This window comes from Mauremys reevesii, linkage group 8 (assembly GCF_016161935.1).
Source record: "Mauremys reevesii isolate NIE-2019 linkage group 8, ASM1616193v1, whole genome shotgun sequence".
NCBI classification, from domain to species: Eukaryota; Metazoa; Chordata; order Testudines; family Geoemydidae; genus Mauremys; species Mauremys reevesii.
The window spans coordinates 11,336,115-11,356,685 of record NC_052630.1 but is presented as its reverse complement, the minus strand read 5'-3'; the positions used below and the strand labels follow the sequence as shown (position 1 = coordinate 11,356,685).

Below are 20,571 nucleotides of genomic sequence, written 5' to 3'. Positions count from 1 at the left end.
AGCCTTAAACATTGGGTTTCATCTGACAGCACTCTTTCAAGTTCCCGCAATGAATATGGTGCCAACTTGTCATACATCTCCGTTGCTTCTTTAACAAAGCTGTGCTAATATTGAAAGTGTTTTTCATGGTACTTAATAGTAGTAAACCAGCTGTTCCATCTAGTTGCTACTGGGTCTGGTGCCATTGTTATACTGGGAACTTTCTGCCTGAGGTAATTTAAGTACCTCATTTTCCTGTCCCCTGCCACATAGAACATTTGTGAGAAAGCTTTTACCAGTGCACTGACATCCTCAAATGGCTTACAAAAAGCTTTCCCCCAACCAGACTGATTATGTGAGCAAAGCATGTTACATGGATGCTACCGGGAAACAGTCCAGACAGTACTATTTTGTAAGCTTTCTTCATGTATGCGGCATATCCGTGTCAAACACAATTTTGTAACTTTGCACAGTTTTGAATGACTGCTTGAGACACAGTGCTGTGATTTGTTTTCTGCAAGAAGTGCATGTCAGCAAGATAGGAAGACCCCTTCCCAGTACTGGCTTACACCATTGGTGCGAGTAAAATGTTAAGTACATAACAGCCCTCATCATCAGTCATTTAATTGAAAATAACTGACACGCAGTTATCCTTCACTTTGTCCTTAAGTTTATTTCTCTGAGTGTTGTAGACATCTGTAAGATTTGCCTCTTGAAGCTGGTAACATCCTGGAATTGCACTACTATTCTTCACTCAAGTGTTTAGAAACTGGAATATGAAATGATGGTTTGCTTTAGATAACAGTATGTTTGCTGCAGCTCATGTTAAGATACAGTCACGGACAACACCTAAGCGCTCATGTTGCACTACTGTGGTTATGTTGAAACATGTTGAAAGCGTATGCTGCATTTTTTGAGATTCTCCATGCAATGCAGCTTTTCTGTTTAAATGCTTCTGTGATTGGATGAGTTGGTTTGAACTGTTGATTTCCTCTGAGGGTCCAGAACAACACTGCATGTTTTGCAAAAGACTTTTCTTCCATCTTCCAATACCTGTCCAGGAAAATCTTTTACTCTCTCTTTTGCGGGTATATGTGCAATATGGGATCTTTGCCATGGCATTTTCTGGCAAAAATCGGTCAATGCTCCCTTGACTCTCAGTGTGATCCAACATTTTTCATAGTCTTTGTCTGCTAAGGAATATTATGTAATATTATGTGACAATGCATAGTCAGACGTTTTATGTGTGAAATTACATAGGCGCATACATGCGTAACTCCCTAAGGTGTACCCACGGCACTTCAGACTACATACAGCCCTGCTTGAATTGCTGCTACCTTGGGACTAGGAGATTAACAACCAAAGTAGGACATTTCCCAACAGACACGCTGGGGCAAAGCCCTGCTCTTTCAGAAAGTGCCACTAGATGTTTAGCAACACACTTTTAAAACAAAGATGTAAAAATATTGCACAGCTATGATTACACACACAAATTGGGTATTTGTGCATACAAATGAGTATTTTTAGATGCCTACCTGGCCATTTGCACATACAAAAAATGGTTACTAACCTTCTGTAACTGTTGTTCTTCAAGATGTGTTGCACATGTCTATGGTGCATGGTAAATGCATGTGCAAATCTAAGCATGCAATTGACATGGGCTTCTCTTTTTGAACATCTCGCACTTAGTGTCCATGCAAAGGAGGCATGACCTCAATTTTTAAGGCTTTTCTGAAAGATCCACACACAAAAGGCAGGAAATTCAAGTTATGTACCTCACAAGACTTAAAAGCTGAGTCGACCCTGCTGGTTCAGTTTCACACCTCGTATTACAAGGAGTCTAGATCTTTCCAACCCGATGTTCAGCCCAGTAAGCTACCCACTAGCATATATCCATTAAAAACACACACACACACACACACACACACACACACACACACACAGTCATTCTGAACAGTGCCACAGGCAGAATTTATGGGGAAGGCTAGAAAGGAGTCTAACATTTTCAACAAGTTCCTTCTTTTCCCCATAGATTTCAATGGGACAAAGGACCAAATATGTTCTGCATCCCCAGATTTCAGTGCAATCAAGGCAGTCATTTACTGTGTGTTGATTAATAGGTAGTGATCATACTGCACAGTTTCCAGACCTGCTAATGGCTGGTACAAGAATAACGTCAGAGAGGTGGGACTCCCTTAAAAGGCAGCATATCAACCTAGAGAAATCAAAGAGGGCCCCAATCTCTGAATAGGCAAGGCATGGAAACAGACATTCATCCAACTGCAAGAACAACAAAATTTTAAAGCAATTTTCAAAAGTGAGGGTAAATAAACAGGATTGAGGCTTTCGCTAGATGTGCAACACCTTTATTCTAGTCATTTATTTACGGTACTCAAGCATTTTGTTTCCAGATGGATAGTTACTATAGCAACCCTTATGTAAAGGGCCATAGGATGCTGTACATCTGAGATAGACCTTCTAAAAGAATCGCACATCAAAATATTTATTTTGGAAAAAAAAGTTTCAGTAAGGAACACACAAGTATCAGAAGGTGTTTAACATTTAAGGGACTGATTCTGTAACCCGTACGCATACATAGGAGAGCTTTCTCATTGAGTCCCTCTGAAAATTGAGAGCTAATCAACATAAGGGTTAAAAAATAGATCTCTAGAACAGCGGTTTTCAACCCGAGGTCTGGGGACCCTTGGAGGGCTGCAAGCAGGTTTCAGTGATCTGCCAAAATAAACCAGAGAGGGGCCAGCATTAGACTCTCTGGAGCACAGGACAGAAAGCTGAAGCCCAAGTCTCACCACCCGGGACCGAAGCTGAAGCCTGAGCAAATTAGCTTTGTGGGATCCTATGTGGCAGGAGGCCCTGGGCAACTGCCCTGCTTGCTAGCCCCTAACGCCAGCCCTGGCTTTTAATCTACTGGATATGCACAAAAAATTGTGGGTTGTGGAATTTTTATAGCATGTTGTGGGAAACGGGGGGGGGGAGAGAGGGAGAGTCTCCGAAAGAAAAAGGTTGAGAACACCTGGTCTAGCAGCTTCCCATCCCGTTTTTTAAAAAAATACGTGTTATTGTAGTCGCAGATTTAAAAACAACGTTGTTCCAGTAAAAGAAAGGCTGAGATAGGTGTATTGTTAGGGAAGAAAAGTGTAATGCAAGACACCAGTTTGCATGTCATGTGGCTCTGTTTTTAACGGTTGGTTATGAAGCAAAAGAGTGGAGTGCCTTTGGAGAGAAGTGGTAATGTGAGCATGTTGGTTTGTTTGATTTACGTTTATATTTTGTCCATTAAGATTTTTAAACTAAATGGAAGAAAGTGGAGGCTTGCATGTTACAAAGATTTCTCTTAAATACAATCCAGCTAAGATGCTGTGTCCATGACTATCTGTATCAACTGAAAAAAATTCCCTTGCAAAATTCAGAACTGGGCAAACGGATTTGGGTAACAAAAACTGGTCTGAACCTGTTCCTAAAATCTGAACTAATTTTTTGGGCTATTGAGGTTTTTAAAAGTTCAGTTAAAAAAAAAGTTTTAAGAGAAAACAAAAGGGGTTGTGCACCTCTGCACATAAGTCAGAGACAAGACCACAGGAAAAGCTGCTCTCTCAGCATTTCCTATTGAACCACAACCAAGTTGTATTAGAAATCTTCACAGAAAGCGTGTTCTAGGGTGATTTTTCAGAGTGAATTTTCATCCTAGAGGGTTGGGATGAGCGTCTGAAGACTTGTCTAAACTCAACATTGCTCACCTCTTGGGCATTTCACAAAATTCTCTCTTGAAATAGTTTCATTTGTGTGTTCCACAAACCAGCTGTGTGCCTTATAAACTTTTCTTCACTATGGTGTTTCACTGTTCTGGCGTGGTCTAAAGAATTTAGGAACAAGCACTGAACTTTCTGAGGTTCAAATAAAACACGTCACTGAAGTCCTAAATGAAGCATGCACAGTAGCAACATTTGACCTGGATGAAAACACATTCAATTCCATTCTCCTCCCTCTGGATAGTGGGTGGTTTCTATATTTTTCATCTTCAACAAAAAATATTATTTCTCCTTATTGAATGTGAGTCTTTTAAAGTCTTTTCTGGTCTAAATGACAAAGCCTTTCCATTTGGCGGGCTTTCAGAGTTCTAGCCTTGCTTTCCGAATACGAATATGGCTGACAGCCCTGTTCTCCAAGTTCTTTGGACAGATGAACGATTTTCCCCTTTGTTTAGTTTTAAATGATTTCTGCTGTATGGAAGCCTTTTGTCCACCTTCTCTTCAGGGAGATGAAATCATAGCTTTGCAAATTCAGCTTGTAACAGCTAACAGGTGACATGTTGAGACAAAGCCAATTTTTGAATAAAGGACTTCCAACGAAAAGAAGTCAGAGCCTTTTGAAAATTGTTTGAAGCCTCTCTTCTAACCAAAGGAAAATTAAAAACAACACTGAGAAATCAAAGAAAAGTGAATGTTGGTGTAATCCCATTGAGAAAACATGTCTTTGCTACAAAGCCAAGTACATGACAAGGAATCTGTTTATTGTATTTCTGTAAATTAATCCTTCCATCAGCATTTTACTGAGTTCAGATTTGTTTTACATGGTTCCAGAAGGTTTTACCCCAATCAACCCCAATCAAGTATGATTGTTAAGAGTTTCCTGAATTCTTTCCCCTACATATTCCATTCAATCCCCCATGGAACCTCTAGTCTTAATGATGGTAGAATCATTTAATAACTCTCCCTCCCACTCCTACCCCACATTCCTATAAAACAATTCTCAGCCTTGACTCAAAGTCAGAGAAATTTGATGTAGTGAAAATCTATTAAAGGGATTTTTTTTTTTTTTTTTTACTCTGTGCAAGCCGTGGTGTTCACCCACTAACCTCAACCCTCAACAAGGCAATCATAGTCTTAGGAATGTGATAAAAAACCTTCATGCACTGGCATCTGGGCTATATCAAAACTGGGCCCTGTTGAGCAAAAACTGTTAACTCTGTCAAGTTATTGTAAGTTTTGTGAGGCAGATAACAGACTGATGTTTACATAAAATACAAGCTGAGGCCACAAAAGCCACTTCCACTTAAACCGTTCTGATCTGACTCAAACTTCTGTTCAGCTCTTTTCTCCTTTCTCTACTCTTAAGCTATTCTTTGTAAGCATCAATATCACTCAACTGTCGGGCTTTTTAAAGTTCCAGGTTAATCACTTAAAAAGGTACACGTAGTTCAGTTTTTAGGGCACTCTGACAGTGAATTCAAGCTTAAATGCAAATTGATGTGCAATGTTCAGATCCTGCCTACAGAACAGTTCCTTTCCCTTAACTTGGCATATTCCTATTTAACTCAAACTAAAAAAAAAATTTTTTTTTGCAGTGGTGTTTCCTCTTCCTAGTAGTTTACACTTACTCTTAACAATTTACATATGTTTAAAAAAATGTATTCAAACATGATTAACCTAACTGCTGCCAGACGTTACTTGATCGTACAGCAGTATGTTTTGGCCTAGCTGGTTCAGAGTACAGAAGACTACTAATGTCTTAAGACTTGGTCTTGGTTTAGCCTTTGACCTTTGCAGGCATATGTAATAAACCTGCATTTACAACACACACACACGGTGGTAGATGCCAATCACCCACTGAAGCCCTACGTTTAGGGAAACAGCGAATGCCAGTGGCATTAGTAATGAAAGAAAAGCAGATGACCTCATACCGAATGTCTGGTTTTTGGCTCAACTTATGTAAAAGGGAGAGTTTCCATATTCTGTGTCTGAGCAGAAAGAGAGGATGCATGGAATGTGTGTGTGTACGGAGGGTGTGCGTATCTGTGTGCTGAGATAACGTGTAAGCATGCTAGGCATAGCAAGGCACTGGTGCATAGTAAGGTCACAAGTCAACCCTCAAGACTTCACTGTCCTAACAGAGTTCTTACAGCTATAAAGTCAAGATTTATCTAGCCAAGTCTAATAATATTTTTACTGCTTTGCTCTCTGAGTTTCATACCATTCTCCACACCATAGTATCTGTTTCACTTCAGTTAGCCACTGCCTCTAAGATTAAAAAGAAACTAGATCTAATGATTGAGAATGTTTTGATTTTTAATAATAAAAAAGTGATTGCATACCATCATCCTTTCCACGCCCCAAATCTTTTCTGTATCAAAAGATACTCTTCTTGGAGGCCATAGTAAACACAAATTTTTGCACTCAGTACATCTTTGTATGTTATTCTGAAAGTGAATGTTTATGTGTTTAACAGCATTGTTTTGTCCTGCTCATCTCATACAATCAGTGCAGTGGTGACGATGTAGCATATTTAAGCCATCACTGCCACAATTGGTCTCTCTCTCCATTTGAGTTAAGTTGCAAACTTCCACATTGTACCACCAGAAGAACACCCAAAATAATAAATCACCTTGATTTCTTTTCTTCTAAATGAAGTTGGTGCTCATGGTAAGCAAGTGCTGGACTGACAGGCCCAGAGACTGGAGTCTTCTGACTGAACTCAGGGGACTAGACAGCTCTTAGTGTGGAGGGAGTAAAGCCCAGGGTCACTGAAGCTCAAAGGGGCTTGGACAACATTGATGGAGAATGAAAATGATTAGAAGAACTTTTTCCAAGACCAGAATCCTGGGTCTGAAAACTTTGAGAAAGTTTGGCTAGAAATCCAGATACAAACTGTGCAACTGTCCTCTTTCTCTATGATGTCACCAAAAGCCCAAGTTTGAACATCTCAAATTTTGATGGAGGATTCAGGAATTGAACCTACATTCTGACCTGAACCTCAAAGTTAGGGCCTCTCATCGTTAGGATGATCTGGATCCCCAACCATTGAACAAGGCACTCTCAACTTTTGGGTAAATTCACAACCAGATTCCAACTTTGCAGATCAAATCCATCTGCCATTAAAAAGTTTTCGTTATCACAGACCTTCAAGAAAGTGGAGGAGATGCAGCAACAGGTTTGGGAACCTTCACAATGTGGGCCAGCGAAGAACTTCATCTGCACAAAAGTACAGGCAACTCTTCCACATACAAGGATTAAATACGTTTGCTTCTCTAACAGGTTTTGGATTTTGTTGATTCAGAAATACTTTTATTGCACTTGACTTCTTCAAAATACTTTGTCAACATTAACAATTAATACTAACAAGACTTTTGTGAGTATTACCCCTATTTTAAAAGGTGGAGAAGCTGGGGTTATTGTAACGTCTCCATTCAATGTGTGCCATAAGAGGGATTAAAACTCGGACGTTCTAGTCTTGTGTTCAGATCACACTTCTCTCTAGCAGCCTAATGTGGAGTTCAAGATCAAAAATTAAAATATGTTGCCTGGACAGAGTTTAAATATTGACTCATTCAGAGCAAATTCATTTGGAAAAGTGACATGCTGACTTAAAAGAAGTTGCATTTGCATAAACTGTCATTCTAATGTCAAATTTAACTTGCGAAGAGGAGCTGTCTAGCCATTAGCTGAAGTGTGTACACACCTTTGCATATCCCCATACGTGTAGACTAAATGAGATTCAGAAAAAGAGTTTGTCCTCTCAGTCACAAGTCAAAGCCTGCATGTGGCTTAGCCCTGAGCACTGCCCTCCAAAGGCAGGAGGTGTAGAATAAGGGAAACGTTTACATAGTTCACAACAATGGATGTCCTCCTCCTTCCCACTCCTCTGTCCTGGGATGATGTTAGTCCCAAATGGGGAGAGATGAAGAGGCACCACAAACTGCATGAAGAGATGGTTTTTGATTTCTCTCAGTAGTAAGAGATACCCTTTTCCCAAGATCAGGCAAGGTTTTTAGAACAGAAAAAAAGAATGTATAGCAAAATATACCAGTTTTAATTTTGTGCTGCAGTTTTATTGGGGGGGAGGAAGGTAAGTAATATATGTGATATTACCACTAAAATATCAACTTTTGCTGATGTCAATATCAAGATTTATAGACTCAAGGAGGTAAATATTAACCAAAGCTAATATTTATGAAAGGAGGAAATAAATCACAGTGATTGAAATCAGAAGACAGCAAACCACATGTTTTGTCCCATACACTGTTCCAAAAAGATACCCATCCCAAACCAGATTTTGATTTAAGTTTATATTTTGAACTATAGCTTTGTTTACTAGCATTTTCCATTGTGTACTATGAAGGTTTAGTACATGAAACCGTTTTGTTTTCATTATTTTACTTAACAGTCCAAACTACACACTGTTCTGGGAAGCTGAAATTAACTATTCCTGTGTGTTAAGTTAAGCATGTGCATAAGTATTTGCAGGTTCCGAGCCAAAGTGAGCAGGGCTTATAGGAGAAAGGAAATGCTTCATTTATATAGGTCGGAAGCATTCTGATTCATGCATTTATAGGGCTAGAAGGGAAGACTGTTAAACATTTAATTGATAACATTACAAAGTTTTAAAGTTAAACAGGCACATTTTACAAGTATAAAGCTTTCTAAAGTAACTGCGACAGTCTCACCTCTGCTATGGATGATGGCACAGAACCAACACAGAAAGTGAAATGTTACAAAGAAGCTTTGCCACTACAGTTCTTTAGCAAGCCCACGGCTGGCACTGGTACAACTCAGTGTAAGAGAGACACCATCAACTTAAAAAGCCACATCTGTCTGTAAATGTTTACAAGGGACAGCTAAAGTTACTAGAGCTTAAGGGAGGAAGATGGCAACCTTCATCCAACCCTCTGTTAAGTGCTTCAGCATGACCAATGTCACCAACGTGGTGTCTGAATGCCGATCAGTGGTCTCACGGTCTAAAAAGCAACCTTCTCAAACAAAATGGCCCTTTTCAGGGCAAATATAAAAAAAGGACATCAACCTTTAATGGTGCTTTTCTAGTTGCCATACAAAAAAGAACTCAAAGAAGCTAGAGGAACGCATTTTTCTTTTTCAGTTTGTTCGCACTGTGCATTAGACATCACTTTGTGTATGGTCAGCGACACTGTTTCCCCTGAATTCTCGGTTTCTCCCATGCTGAAGGAAGCACACATACTCTAGAACAGGGGTCGGCAACCTTTCAGAAGTGCTGTGCCGAGTCTTCATTTATTCACTCTAATTTAAGGTTTTGTGTGCCAGTAATACATTTTAATGTTTTTAGAAGGCCTCTTTCTATAAGTCTATAATATATAACTAAACTATGGTTGTATGTAAAGTAAATAAGGTTTTTAAAATGTTTAAGAAGCTTCATTTAAAATTAAATTAAAATGCAGAGCACCCGCCCCGGACCGGTGGCCAGGACCCAGGCAGGGTGAGTGCCACTGAAAATCAGGTCACGTGCCACCTTCGGCACGTGTGCCATAGGTTGCCTACCCCTGCTCTAGAAGTCTCTTAAGTTGATCATGCTTAAGTCTAGCCTTGGAGTGCATGGCTTATGCCAGATCACAGCAGAGCCAAAAATGGGATCATTGCTTAAAAGTTGCCTGTTTGAATGGAAGAAAATGTATCATGTTAGAGATGAAAATGTTTTAACTGTTTCAAAAGAACACGGTCAATGAATAATTTTACCCCGCATGTGCTACAATTAACAATAACCCGTAGAAAACTTGGAACTCCAATCTGCTTCTAACCAATTGATTTTTTTTATTTATTGTGGAATGCTAGGCTACCCACTTTCTCTTCGCATCCCCAGAAAAATGTTCACTGGGGCATTTGCTTTGAAAAATAAAACATATTTAAGTTGTATTCCTATTTTATGAGCCTGTGTAGGTTTTGAGCAGCAAGCAGAACACGGGAGGTGAACAGCAGTATAAGTTAATGAATTTGGACATCATACAAAGTGTTCATTTGGGGCGAGCAGTTAAATGTATTGGACTTGAACATGACTTATTTTTCAGCCAGTCAATGGCCTGGAATAGTTTTCTACATCTAAAATGAATCAAGAAGAAACAGCAGGCAACTGACTTGGAGTACCTGAAACTCCACTGAGAAATTCTACTGATGTCATAATGCATGAGAACAAAGCTCAAGTCACCAGAACCCCAGAGATGGAATTTTAGCTCTGGAATTCAGAAAGTACTTGTTTTATATTTTAACAAAATACATGGACAGACAATAAAATCCAGTCAAGAAAAAAAATTAATGGAAAAAACAGACATTTCAAGTTCTCTCCTACCTGACTTCAGTAAGTGCAGAACAAACATAAATCAAAAAGTCTGATTTTTTTTCTGTATTCCTGTTCTCCTGCTGTTTTAAACACTTCTCCCTCTCTTCATATGCTGTGACATTTTGGCAACTGAAATTTGTTTTCTGTGTAAAGGAGCCAATTAACAACAAAAAAAAAATCACCTAGGGCTGTTTCTTGCTGCGTTTAAAGCATGCACGGGAGATTTCTGTTTTCCTTTTTGAGGGTCAAGGAGTGTCTTTGCTTCTGTCAAAATAGTCATAATATACAGACGTAACAACTCCAGCAAATTATGGGCCCAAAGGAAAGACATGTGGTTTGGTGTAGGTTAGGCCAGTTCAAGCACAACATCATTTCAATGGGGGTCCTGCCTGAGAGACCCAAGATTCAATATGTGACTTCTTGGACTGCCATAATCTCTTATGCCGAGACAACTGGAGGCATGGGTATTCCAGAACTTGTGTGCTAGTTTACAGAGGAAATTGGGGGCATGATGGATTGTAGTTTCCTGCTAAAGAGGATAAGGGAGAGAAGCCAGCAACATGCCACCAACAGTGCCACGATAAGGTGAGGAGACTCCTCAGGGATTTAAAGATTATTACCATCGCATGAACCAGTCTGTAATCCACATAACTGGCTCTGGAGCATGAGCAAGCATTTTGGATGTCCTGACCTAGCTCCCCTGCATATTTGGCAGCACTGTCTGAACTAGCCTGGATCGAAGGAGGGGAGGTCACAAACCATGAATTACAAAATGATGATGTGAGATGCTGAAGTATCCATGTAGAACTGATGTACTCATTTCATTCTATAGCTTTAGTGTGTGGCTGCTGTGTTCACAGCCACGTCCCTCAGAACCTTTGGCAAAATAAATATATGCCTTCGCCTCCTTCTTCTCCCACACATGCTTTAGCGTTAGCCTCTGGTGCATAGTAGATGTTATGTATTATTTCCTTGAAATAAATGCACAATAAAGATGTGCATTAAGGATGTCTGTAGAAACCTACATAGGTTGGATGTGCTGACAAGCACAAGTATTTTGTGAATCAATGTTTAGAGTAGTAGGGACATACTGGCCGCCGCTTCCAGCAGCTCCCATTGGCCTGGAGCACTGAACTGCAGCCAGTGGGAGCTGTGATTGGCCAAACCTGCGGACGCGGCAGGTAAACAAACTGGCCCGGCTCGCCAGGGGCTTTCCCTGCACAAGCAGCGGAACAAGTTTGGGAACCACTGGACTAAGCTATCCGTGCCCTGGAAAGCCTTTAAGTCAAGCATTTAAATGGTAACGTGCCGCTCATTAGCACTACCTCAAGCACACCTGTACTGCTCTGCTTAAAAGGACAACATTCAAAGCACTCTCTTCTTAAGGGACATTTCAGCTGGGGGTGCTCAAGTGAAGCCTCAAGGGGGGCAGGGGGATTTTCATTTCAAAGGGAATCTACAGGGTTTAAGAGTTCTTTTAAAGAAGAAGTCCAGCAAAAAAGAAGACAATCAATCTGCAAGAAAATATAGAAAGGCAGGGAAGTTTGGTGGCTGGCAGAAAAACAAGGTAATTGAAATAGTTTCTACGCACATGAATCAGGCTGATTACCAATAACTCCCTTAAATTACTAGTCCTTATATGTCTTCAATTCTCAGAGGCTAGCAGGCAATATGCCAAATAACTCGCCAGTAAAAAAAAAAACAGGCAAACAACTATGGGCTGTGCAAACGGAAGTACTAATAAACAGAAGCCACAGAAAATTGTTCTAACACCACTTAAAAGGCAGGTACAAAAAAGATACATCAGTACTATCATGCTCCAGTCTTGCAAAGAAATGACTGAGATGCAAAAAGTACCCAGAATGCTCTCAGGAGTCAGGAACTTACAGCTGGCTAGTAAAATTACAGCTATACTCTCTGAAGAAGGATTCCAGTAAGAGAGATAAAATTCTGGTAGGAACGAAAAGAAAATTGACGGAACTACTTAAGGTAGTCCAAAATATTATAAAAAGCTTAAAATATAAACCCAGATAACATTTTAGTGGGTTTATTTTTAACATATAAAAACAAGCTGATAGTATGAACACTTTAAATACAGTATTACACACCCATTTAGTTTTGACACCTGATAGCCTTGTTGTTCCAACTGGAATGTAACCAGTAGCAAAGTTTGTGTGGTGTGGGGCAAATTAAGAAAAAAAAATGCTATAAAACTATTCTATAGACACACATTCAATGGGAGGTAACTGAAGGATTCTGGAAGCACATGTTGTTTTCTGAATATGAATTAACACTCATTTACATTGCCCATGTGGTATCTATTCAGTTTTTTAAATATACATTAAATGTATTCTTAAAAGTGCAGCAACAATTACAACAAACTAACAAACCTGTACTATTAGCTATTTAATTAAATGAACCACTGGCTGACAAAATCACCCATCAATCTGCTAAGCTTTTTTTTTTTTTTTAAATGATGCTTTAAAGAGAGACCGAATTCTCCAAGAGGCAGGCCTAAAAGTCAGATCTACCATTGATATTATGGTCAACGGACATGCCTCAGAATGGTTGTCTGCTACTAAAGGAGGAACAGTGTAGAGTGAACGTTTTGAATTTGATGTGTTGTAAGTTCCTTTTGAGGTTTAAAAAAAAACCAAAAAAAAACCCGAAGGAGAAGGCTTTTAGACTGCACTCACTGTCTCCTACCTCCAGCATCTGCTGTGGCAGTGTCTGTAGCTGCTCTGAGATCACTGCAAGCAGGAGTGGTCTTGGTGGTGAGAGCAACATCAATTTAACTTACCAAAAAATAAAAAAACCCACGCAAAAAACCCCCCAAGCTTAAGTCACGTGCTTTACTGCATGCTGCAAGGTTCATGAAAAGGCAGTTAATTTAATTCCTCCTACCCTTGCCCAACTGATCAAGTGAATTATCGAAGTGGCATACCTTCCTCTAAAGCATCAGCTGTTGACCACTTGCAGAGGACCAAATCGAGCAATTACTATGTGGAAGTGTTGACAGAGAGAGATGAGACCCAACGCAGGTTTTTCATTTGCCCTTACTGCTAGTAATTCAGAGCTCTTGCACTAATTTGGCTCTGCTGAATCTTGATTCTCATTGACGCTTCTAACCCATATGCACAGGATCCATAAGCCAATCTGAGCACGTGGTTTATTACTGATTATTTACATTCAGTGTACAACGTCACATTTATTAGCCCTAAAAACCTGAAACCATTACATTTAAGATTCATTTCAAGTTAATGCCAGAGGGAAAATGATTTTAGAAGCAAATGTGAAACTTCTAAGACTTGTAGGACAGGGAGGATTGTCTTGTAGGTAAGGAACTGCACTTGGACTTGGAGATCCAGATTCTATTTCCAGTTCTGCCTCATCCTATGAGACCATAATAAAGTTATGTAATCTCTGTGCAACTCAAAGTCCTAATCTGTAAAATGGGGAAAATAACACTTCCCTATCCCACCAAGGTATTGTGAGGATAATTTAATTGCTTCTAAGGTCCTTGTGTACTCCAATGATGGGAGTAATAGAAAGACTATAAATGAAAATAAGCTGTGCTGATTTGGTACAGCTGGACAGAGTGCACAAGCACGACTTTGTTGATTAAGTCTAACAGTAAAGCACATGTCTCAACTTCATAATCAGCAAAAATGATCAGTTCACCTCCAAAAAGGATTGAATTTGGAAGTTAAGATACATCTCACGTTCGTACAATGCTGTAAGTGTACACAGCATTGTATAAACATGGAAGAAGACAAGTTCTCTGCCCAAAACAGCTTACAGTCTAACAGACAAATGCAACATGAACAAAAAGATTAGGTGCAAGAATGGGAGCAAACAGGAGTACAGCACTGAGGGTTCAATTAACACTCACTGAGGTCCATGAGAATCCTTTAGAAAGGCTATACGCAAGATGAGGATTTTATAACAGACTAAACCAAAACCCTGGATTGTAATGTCATCAAAATAAGGAAACTTTGATCTAGGTCTGGACCTGGTAGTTTGGGTCTATATGTACAGTACTACCAAACTAGATCTTATTTTAGCCATTCATAAATCAGCAGAGCCATTTTTTTCTGATTGCTTGTATACTGTAGGAATTCTATTTATGCATTATTCATTCTCACTGCTGGTATTTTGAATTGTTCTATTAAACTTACCAGTCAGGTATTCGAGTACAGCAGCCATGTAGACAGGGGCACCAACACCGATTCTGTACTTCGGATGACCTTTCTTAATGTAACGTAGCATTCTTCCTACAGGGAATATGACTCCAGCCTTCGCTGAGCGGGAAGTCTTGGTTGACTTCTTCTTTCCACCCCTGCTGGACATTTTGTCTATATGGGTCTAGAGCAGCACACTGTAAACAAAGGAAAAGATAAGGTTACCCAGTAAGGAATACAACACTTAATTCTTTCAGAGGACTATTGTACTCTTTGCATAGATGCCAGAATAAATCACTTTTTCATCAGTGACAAAATCAACAGATTTTTTGACTGCTAAAATGTCATATGCTGAATTTTAGCTATGCTCGACTGTTACTTTGAAGTTGGCATCTGAGAGTTGTATCAAAGGTGCCTAAAACATATCCACATAAGGTTTTACAAGTTGTTCTGTAATGGATACTCCTTAAAATTGTGACATTTACTTGTCATGACTTTGTTTATAATACAAAATGTGTGATCCAGAGATTGGCTAGTGAGAAATCAGACCATTCAATATTTACATTCATCTAGAGCTTCCTCTCATTCTTGAAGATCCTAAAGGATTTTACCATAGATAAATATCATTGAATGCAGCCATCTCTGGGGTGAATCATGGCAGTCATAGTAAAACAGAGCTTGAGAGTGAAGGGAGGGAAAATTTTGACCAAAGGCACTGAGCAAACCTCTACTCTAATGGAAAAAGCCATTGGCTAGATTTTCAAACTACAGTATATAATTGTGCTGCTAATGTGCAGGTGCAGTTACCATGTGTCATAAACATACAGCTAAGGGTAGCATAAAATCCCTCTTTACCCTGTAAAGGGTTAATTCCTCTTTTACCTGTAAATGGTTAAGAAACTCAAGTACCTGGCTGGCACCTGACTCAAAGGACCAATAAGGGGACAAGATACTTTCAAATCTGAGGGGGAAGGGGAGAGGCTTTTGTTCTGTCTGTTCTGGCTTTGGCCGGAGCAAGATCAAAGAAGCAAGCAATCCAACTCCTATAAAGTTAGTAAGTATTTAGTAAGTAAAGGCGTTAGATTTACTTTTATTTTGGCTTGTGAATTTTCTCTGTGCTGAGAGGGAGGGTATTCCTGGTTTTCTTTTTGTAACTTTAAAGTTTTGCCCAGAGGGAAACCCTCTGTGTTTTGAATCTGATTGCCTGTGCGATTATCTGCCATTCTAATCTTAAAGAGGTACTCCTTTCACCTTTTTTCTTTAATTAAAATTCTTCTTCTAAGAACCTGATTAATTTTTCATTGTTTTAACATCCAAGGGTTTGGGTCCATGTTCATCTGTACCAATTGGTGAGGATATATTCTCAAGCCTCCCCAGGAAATGGGGATTGTTCTCAAGCCTGCCCAGGAAAAGGGGTGTAGAGGTTTGGGGGGATATTTGGGAAAGGTAGGGCTCCAAGTGGCCCTCCCTAAATGTTTATTTAAATCACTTGGTGGTGGCAGCATTACCCAATCCAAGGTACAAGGAAGGATTTATGCCTTGGGGACTTTTTAACCTTAGCTGGTAGAAATCAGCTAAGGGGGTCTTTCATACGGGTCCCCACGGGTCCTGCTAGAGTTCAGAGTGGGGAGGGAACCCTGACATGGTGGCAGAGAGCGGTGGGATCATTTTGAACCAGAGATCATTTTAAACCAAAAGCCCAGTGGGATTTTTTAAAAGGACCATTTTTTCCCCCTTTTTGGCTGTTTAGAAAGCAGATTGAGCTCTTATCTCTCTTTGCCTGGAGGCAAAGGTATCAGGTCCTTGTAACAAAGGGATGTTTTTAAGCTGTGAGAAGCTGGAGATTTTTGTCTCTGCCTGAGGGCAGGGTAGGTTACTTTCTACAAGGGAATTCACAAGCTAGTTTTTTTTTCCTTCATAGCTCTCGGTTAGGCTAGTTAAGTACAAAAAGCAGAAACATGACTACCAGTGAAACAGCTAATAAACTAGAGCTGGCTAGACTGGAAGCAAAGGAGAAACAGAACAAACATAAGAGACTGATCAAATTAAAACAACTAGAAATTAAGGCACAGGAAGCTGCCCACAAGAGAGCCCTGGAGTTACAAGAAAAAGAGAGGCAGCATGAACTGGAGTTAGAAAAGGGCAGGGCTAAGCAGAATATACCACACAACCCTAGCAATCCTTCTCCAGGTATCGCTTCCCATCCCAGAAAGTTCCCCACGTACAAGGCAGGCGATGATACCGAGGCCTTCTTAGAAAATTTCAGAAGGGCCTGCCTTGGGTACAGCATCTCTACCGACCAGTACATGGTAGAGCTGAGACCACAGCTCAGTGGACCTTTAGCAGAGATGGCAGCTGAAATGCCTAAGGAACACACAAACAGTTATGAAGTTTTTCAGAATCAGAATGGGGCTAACACCCAAGCATGCCCGTCGGCGGTTCAGAGCCCTAAAGTGGAAACCGGACATGGCATTTTCCTGACACGCCTACCAGATTGAAAAAAATTGGGATGCCTGGGTATCAGGAGCAAGCGTTAAATCTCTGGAAGATCTGTTTTTCCTAATGAAAATGGAGCGGTTCCTAGAGGATATTCCTGAGAAAATAGAAAGGTATATCCTAGATGGGAAGCCCAAAACTGTAATCGAGGTGGGGGAGATTGGAACCAAATGGGTGCAGGTGGCGGAAAAGAAAAAAACTAGTAGCAGTTGGAGCAGATATCAGAAGGGGCAACCCAAGACAACACCCTATCACCTGGGGCAGCCCAAGGCCCCACCTATATTCCAGGGAAAAACCCAAACACCTTATCGTCCCACCACACCATCTCCAGCAACCCACCTCACCCCAGTGACCAGTCAGCTGGGTGATGTTTTAAATGTAATGAGCTGGGGTGTGTGAAGGCCAACTCCCCTAAGAATCCCGACAGACTGCAGTTCATTACACTGGAGTCATACCAAAGGTCCTCGGGATCAGATGCATCCCAGGTAGCCTCAGAGCGAAGGGAAACTGTGAGTGTGGGCTGGAAGAAGGTTACAGCATGGAGAGACACTGGAGCACAGGTGTCAGCTATCCACCAATCCTTAGTAGACCCCAAATTCATCAACCCAAAGGCCCAAGTAACGATTCAACCCTTCATGTCAAAATCTTTAAACTTGCCTACAGCCACGTTGCCTGTCCAGTACAAGGGCTGGTCAGGAATGGGGACTTTTGCAGTCTATGATAATTATCCCATTCCCATGCTGCTGGGGGAAGACTTGGCCAACCATGTAAAGCTAGCCAAGAGGGTGGGAATAGTCACCCGCAGCCAGGCTAAGCAAGCTTTCACACCTATCCCTGTTCCTGAGCCTTCCACCAGGGCCCCATCTGTGTTACTAGACACCCAGATGGAGGTGGTGGAACTGAATCCCCTGCCAACAACTGCAACAGCCATAGTGGATCCAGTTCCAGAGACCCAGCTAAAGCCAGTCCCAGAACCGGCAAAGCAGCCAGCACCAGAACCATTGCCAGCACTGAGTCCAGCACTTGCAACCCCGTCTACAGCTCCAACACCACAGGGCACCACCGAGCCTGCACTGACAGCAGCAGCAGATAACCCTACACAAGAGGCTCAGCCAGAGCCTAAAATACCACATAGTGCACCAGCAGAGAGCGGTTCACAGTCAATGGAAACAGCCCCATCACCTGCATTGCTTCCACAGGGACCAAGCCCCGATCCACAATCCAGTGAGGAACTGATGTCTCCAGCATCAAGGGAACAGTTCCAGGCCAAACAGGAAGCAGATGAAAGCCTCCAGGGAGCTTGGATGGTGGCACGGAGCAACTCACCGCCTCTCAGCTCTTCTAATTGATCCTGGTTTGTTGTAAAAAGAGGACTTTTATACAAGGAAACTCTTTCTGGTGGGCACCAGGAAGACTGGCATCCTCAGAAACAGTTGGTAGTTCCAACTAAGTACCCAGTAAAGCTCTTGAGCTTAGCTCGCGATCATCCTAGTGGCCATGCTGGGGTGAACAGGACCAAAGACCATTTGGGGAGGTCATTCCACTAGGAGGGAATGGGCAAGGATGTTTCTACCTATGTCCGGTCTTGTGAGGTGTTCCAAAGAGTGGGAAAACCCCAAGACCAAGTTAAAGCCCCTCTCCAGCCACTCCCCATAATTGAGGTTCCATTTCAGCGAGTAGCTGTGGATATTCTGGATCTTTTCCCAAAGAAGACACCCAGAGGAAAGCAGTACATACTGACTTTCATGGATTTTGCCACCCAGTGGCTGGAAGCAGTAGCTCTAAGCAATACCAGGGCTAAAAGTGTATGCCAGGCATTAACAGACATTTTTGCCAGGGTAAGTTGGCCCGCCAACATCCTTACAGATTTGGGAACTAATTTCCTGGCAGGGACCATGAAAAGCCCGTGGGAAGCTCATGGGGTGAACCACTTGGTTGCCACCCCTTACCACCATCAAACGAATGGACTGGTGGAGAAGTTTAATGGGATTTTGGAGGCCATGATATGTAAATTCGTAAATGAACACTCCAATGACTGGGATTTAGTTTTACAGCAGTTGCTTTTTGCCTACAGGGCTGTACCACATCCCAGTTTAGGGTTTTCAACATTTGAACTTGTGTATGGCCACGAGGTTAAGGAGCCATTACAGTTGGTGAAGCAGCAATGGGAGGGGTTTACGCCTTCTCCAGGAACTAACATTCTGGACTTTGTAAACAACCTACAAAACACCCTCCGAACCTCTTTAGCCCTCGCTAAAGAAAACCTACAGGATGCTCAGGAAGAGCAAAAAGCCTGGTATGATAAACATGCCAGAGAGCGTTTCTTCAAAGTAGGGGACCAGGTCATGGTCTTGAAGGCACTTCAGGCCCATAAGATGGAAGCGTCATGGAAAGGGCCATTCACGGTCCAAGAGTGCCTGGGAGCTGTTAACTATCTCATAGCACCTCCCACCTCAAACCTCAAGCCTAAAGTGTATTGTGTTTATTCTCTAAAGCCCTTCTATTCCAGAGAGTTAGAAGTTTGTCAGTTTATAACCTGGGGAGGAGATGATGCTGTGTGGCCTGAAGGTGTCTACTACAAAGGAAAAAGTGACAGTGGCGTGGATGAAGTGAACCTCTCCATGACCCTTGGACATATGCAGCGACAGCAGATCAAGGAGCTGTGCACTAGCTTCGTGCCGATGTTCTCAGCCACCCCAGGATGGACCAAACGGGCATACCACTCCATTGACACAGGTAATGCTCACCCAATTAGAGCCCAACCCTACCGGGTGTCTCCTCAAGCCAAAACTGCTATAGAACGAAAGATCCAGGACATGCTACAGATGGGTGTAATCTGCTCCTCTAACAGTGCATAGGCATCTCCAGTGGTTCTAGTTCCCAAACGAGATGGGAAGATACACTTTTGCGTGGACTGTCATAAACTAAATGCTGTAACTCGCCCAGACAACTATCCGATGCCATGCACAGATGAGCTTTGGAGAAACTGGGACGTGCCCAGTTCATCTCTACCTTAGACTTAACCAAGGGGTAACTGGCAAGTACTGCTAGATGAACCTGCCAAGGAAAGGTCAGCCTTCATCACCCATGCAGGGATGTATGAATTTAATGTGCTCCTTTTGGGCTGTGAAATGCACCTGCCTCCTTCCAAAAACTTGTAGATGGTCTCCTAGTGGGATTGGGAGAATCTGCAGTCGCCTACCTTGACGATGTGGCCATCTTTTCTGATTCATGGGCAGAACACCTGAAGAATCTACAAAAAGTCTTCGAGCGCATAAGGGACGCAGGACTAACTATTAAGGCTAAAAAGTGTCAAATAGGCCTAAACAGAGTGACTTACCTTGGACACCAGGTGGGTCAAGGAACTATCAACCCCCTACAGGCCAAAGTGGATGCTATCCAAAAGTGGCCTGTCCCTAAGTCAAAGAAACGGGTCCAATCCTTCTTAGGCTTGGGTGCATATTACAGGCAACCTGTACTGCACTACAGAAAATCACCGCCCCACTGACAGACCTAACCAAAAAGAAACAGCCAAATGCAGTTCAGTGGACAAAAGAATGTCAGGCCTTTAACCAGCTTAAAGTGACACTCATGTCTGACCCTGTGCTAAGGGCCCAAGACTTTGACAAACTGTTCCTAGTAACCACAGATGTGTCCAAGCGTGGTGTGGGAGCAGTTTTTATGCAGAAAGGACTGGATCAAGAATTCCATCCTGTCGTGTTTCTCAGCAAGAAACTGTCTGAGAGGGAAAGCCACTGGTCAATCAGCAAAAAAAAAAAAAAAAAAAAAGTTACGCCATTGTATATGCGCTGAA

General features: G+C 41.6%; 1 protein-coding gene across 4 annotated transcripts in view; it reads right to left on the bottom strand.

The window, feature by feature from the left end:
- Nucleotides 1–20,571, bottom strand: part of LOC120369952 (core histone macro-H2A.1) — a 73,449-nt gene that overhangs the window by 38,287 nt on the left and 14,591 nt on the right. For all 4 annotated transcript variants that reach the window (XM_039483811.1, XM_039483813.1, XM_039483812.1 and 1 more), the window contains exon 2: nucleotides 14,259–14,458. In XM_039483811.1, coding sequence (XP_039339745.1) covers nucleotides 14,259–14,430 — 172 coding nt within the window. In that variant the 5' untranslated portion in view covers nucleotides 14,431–14,458. The remainder of the gene's footprint in view (nucleotides 1–14,258; nucleotides 14,459–20,571) is intronic.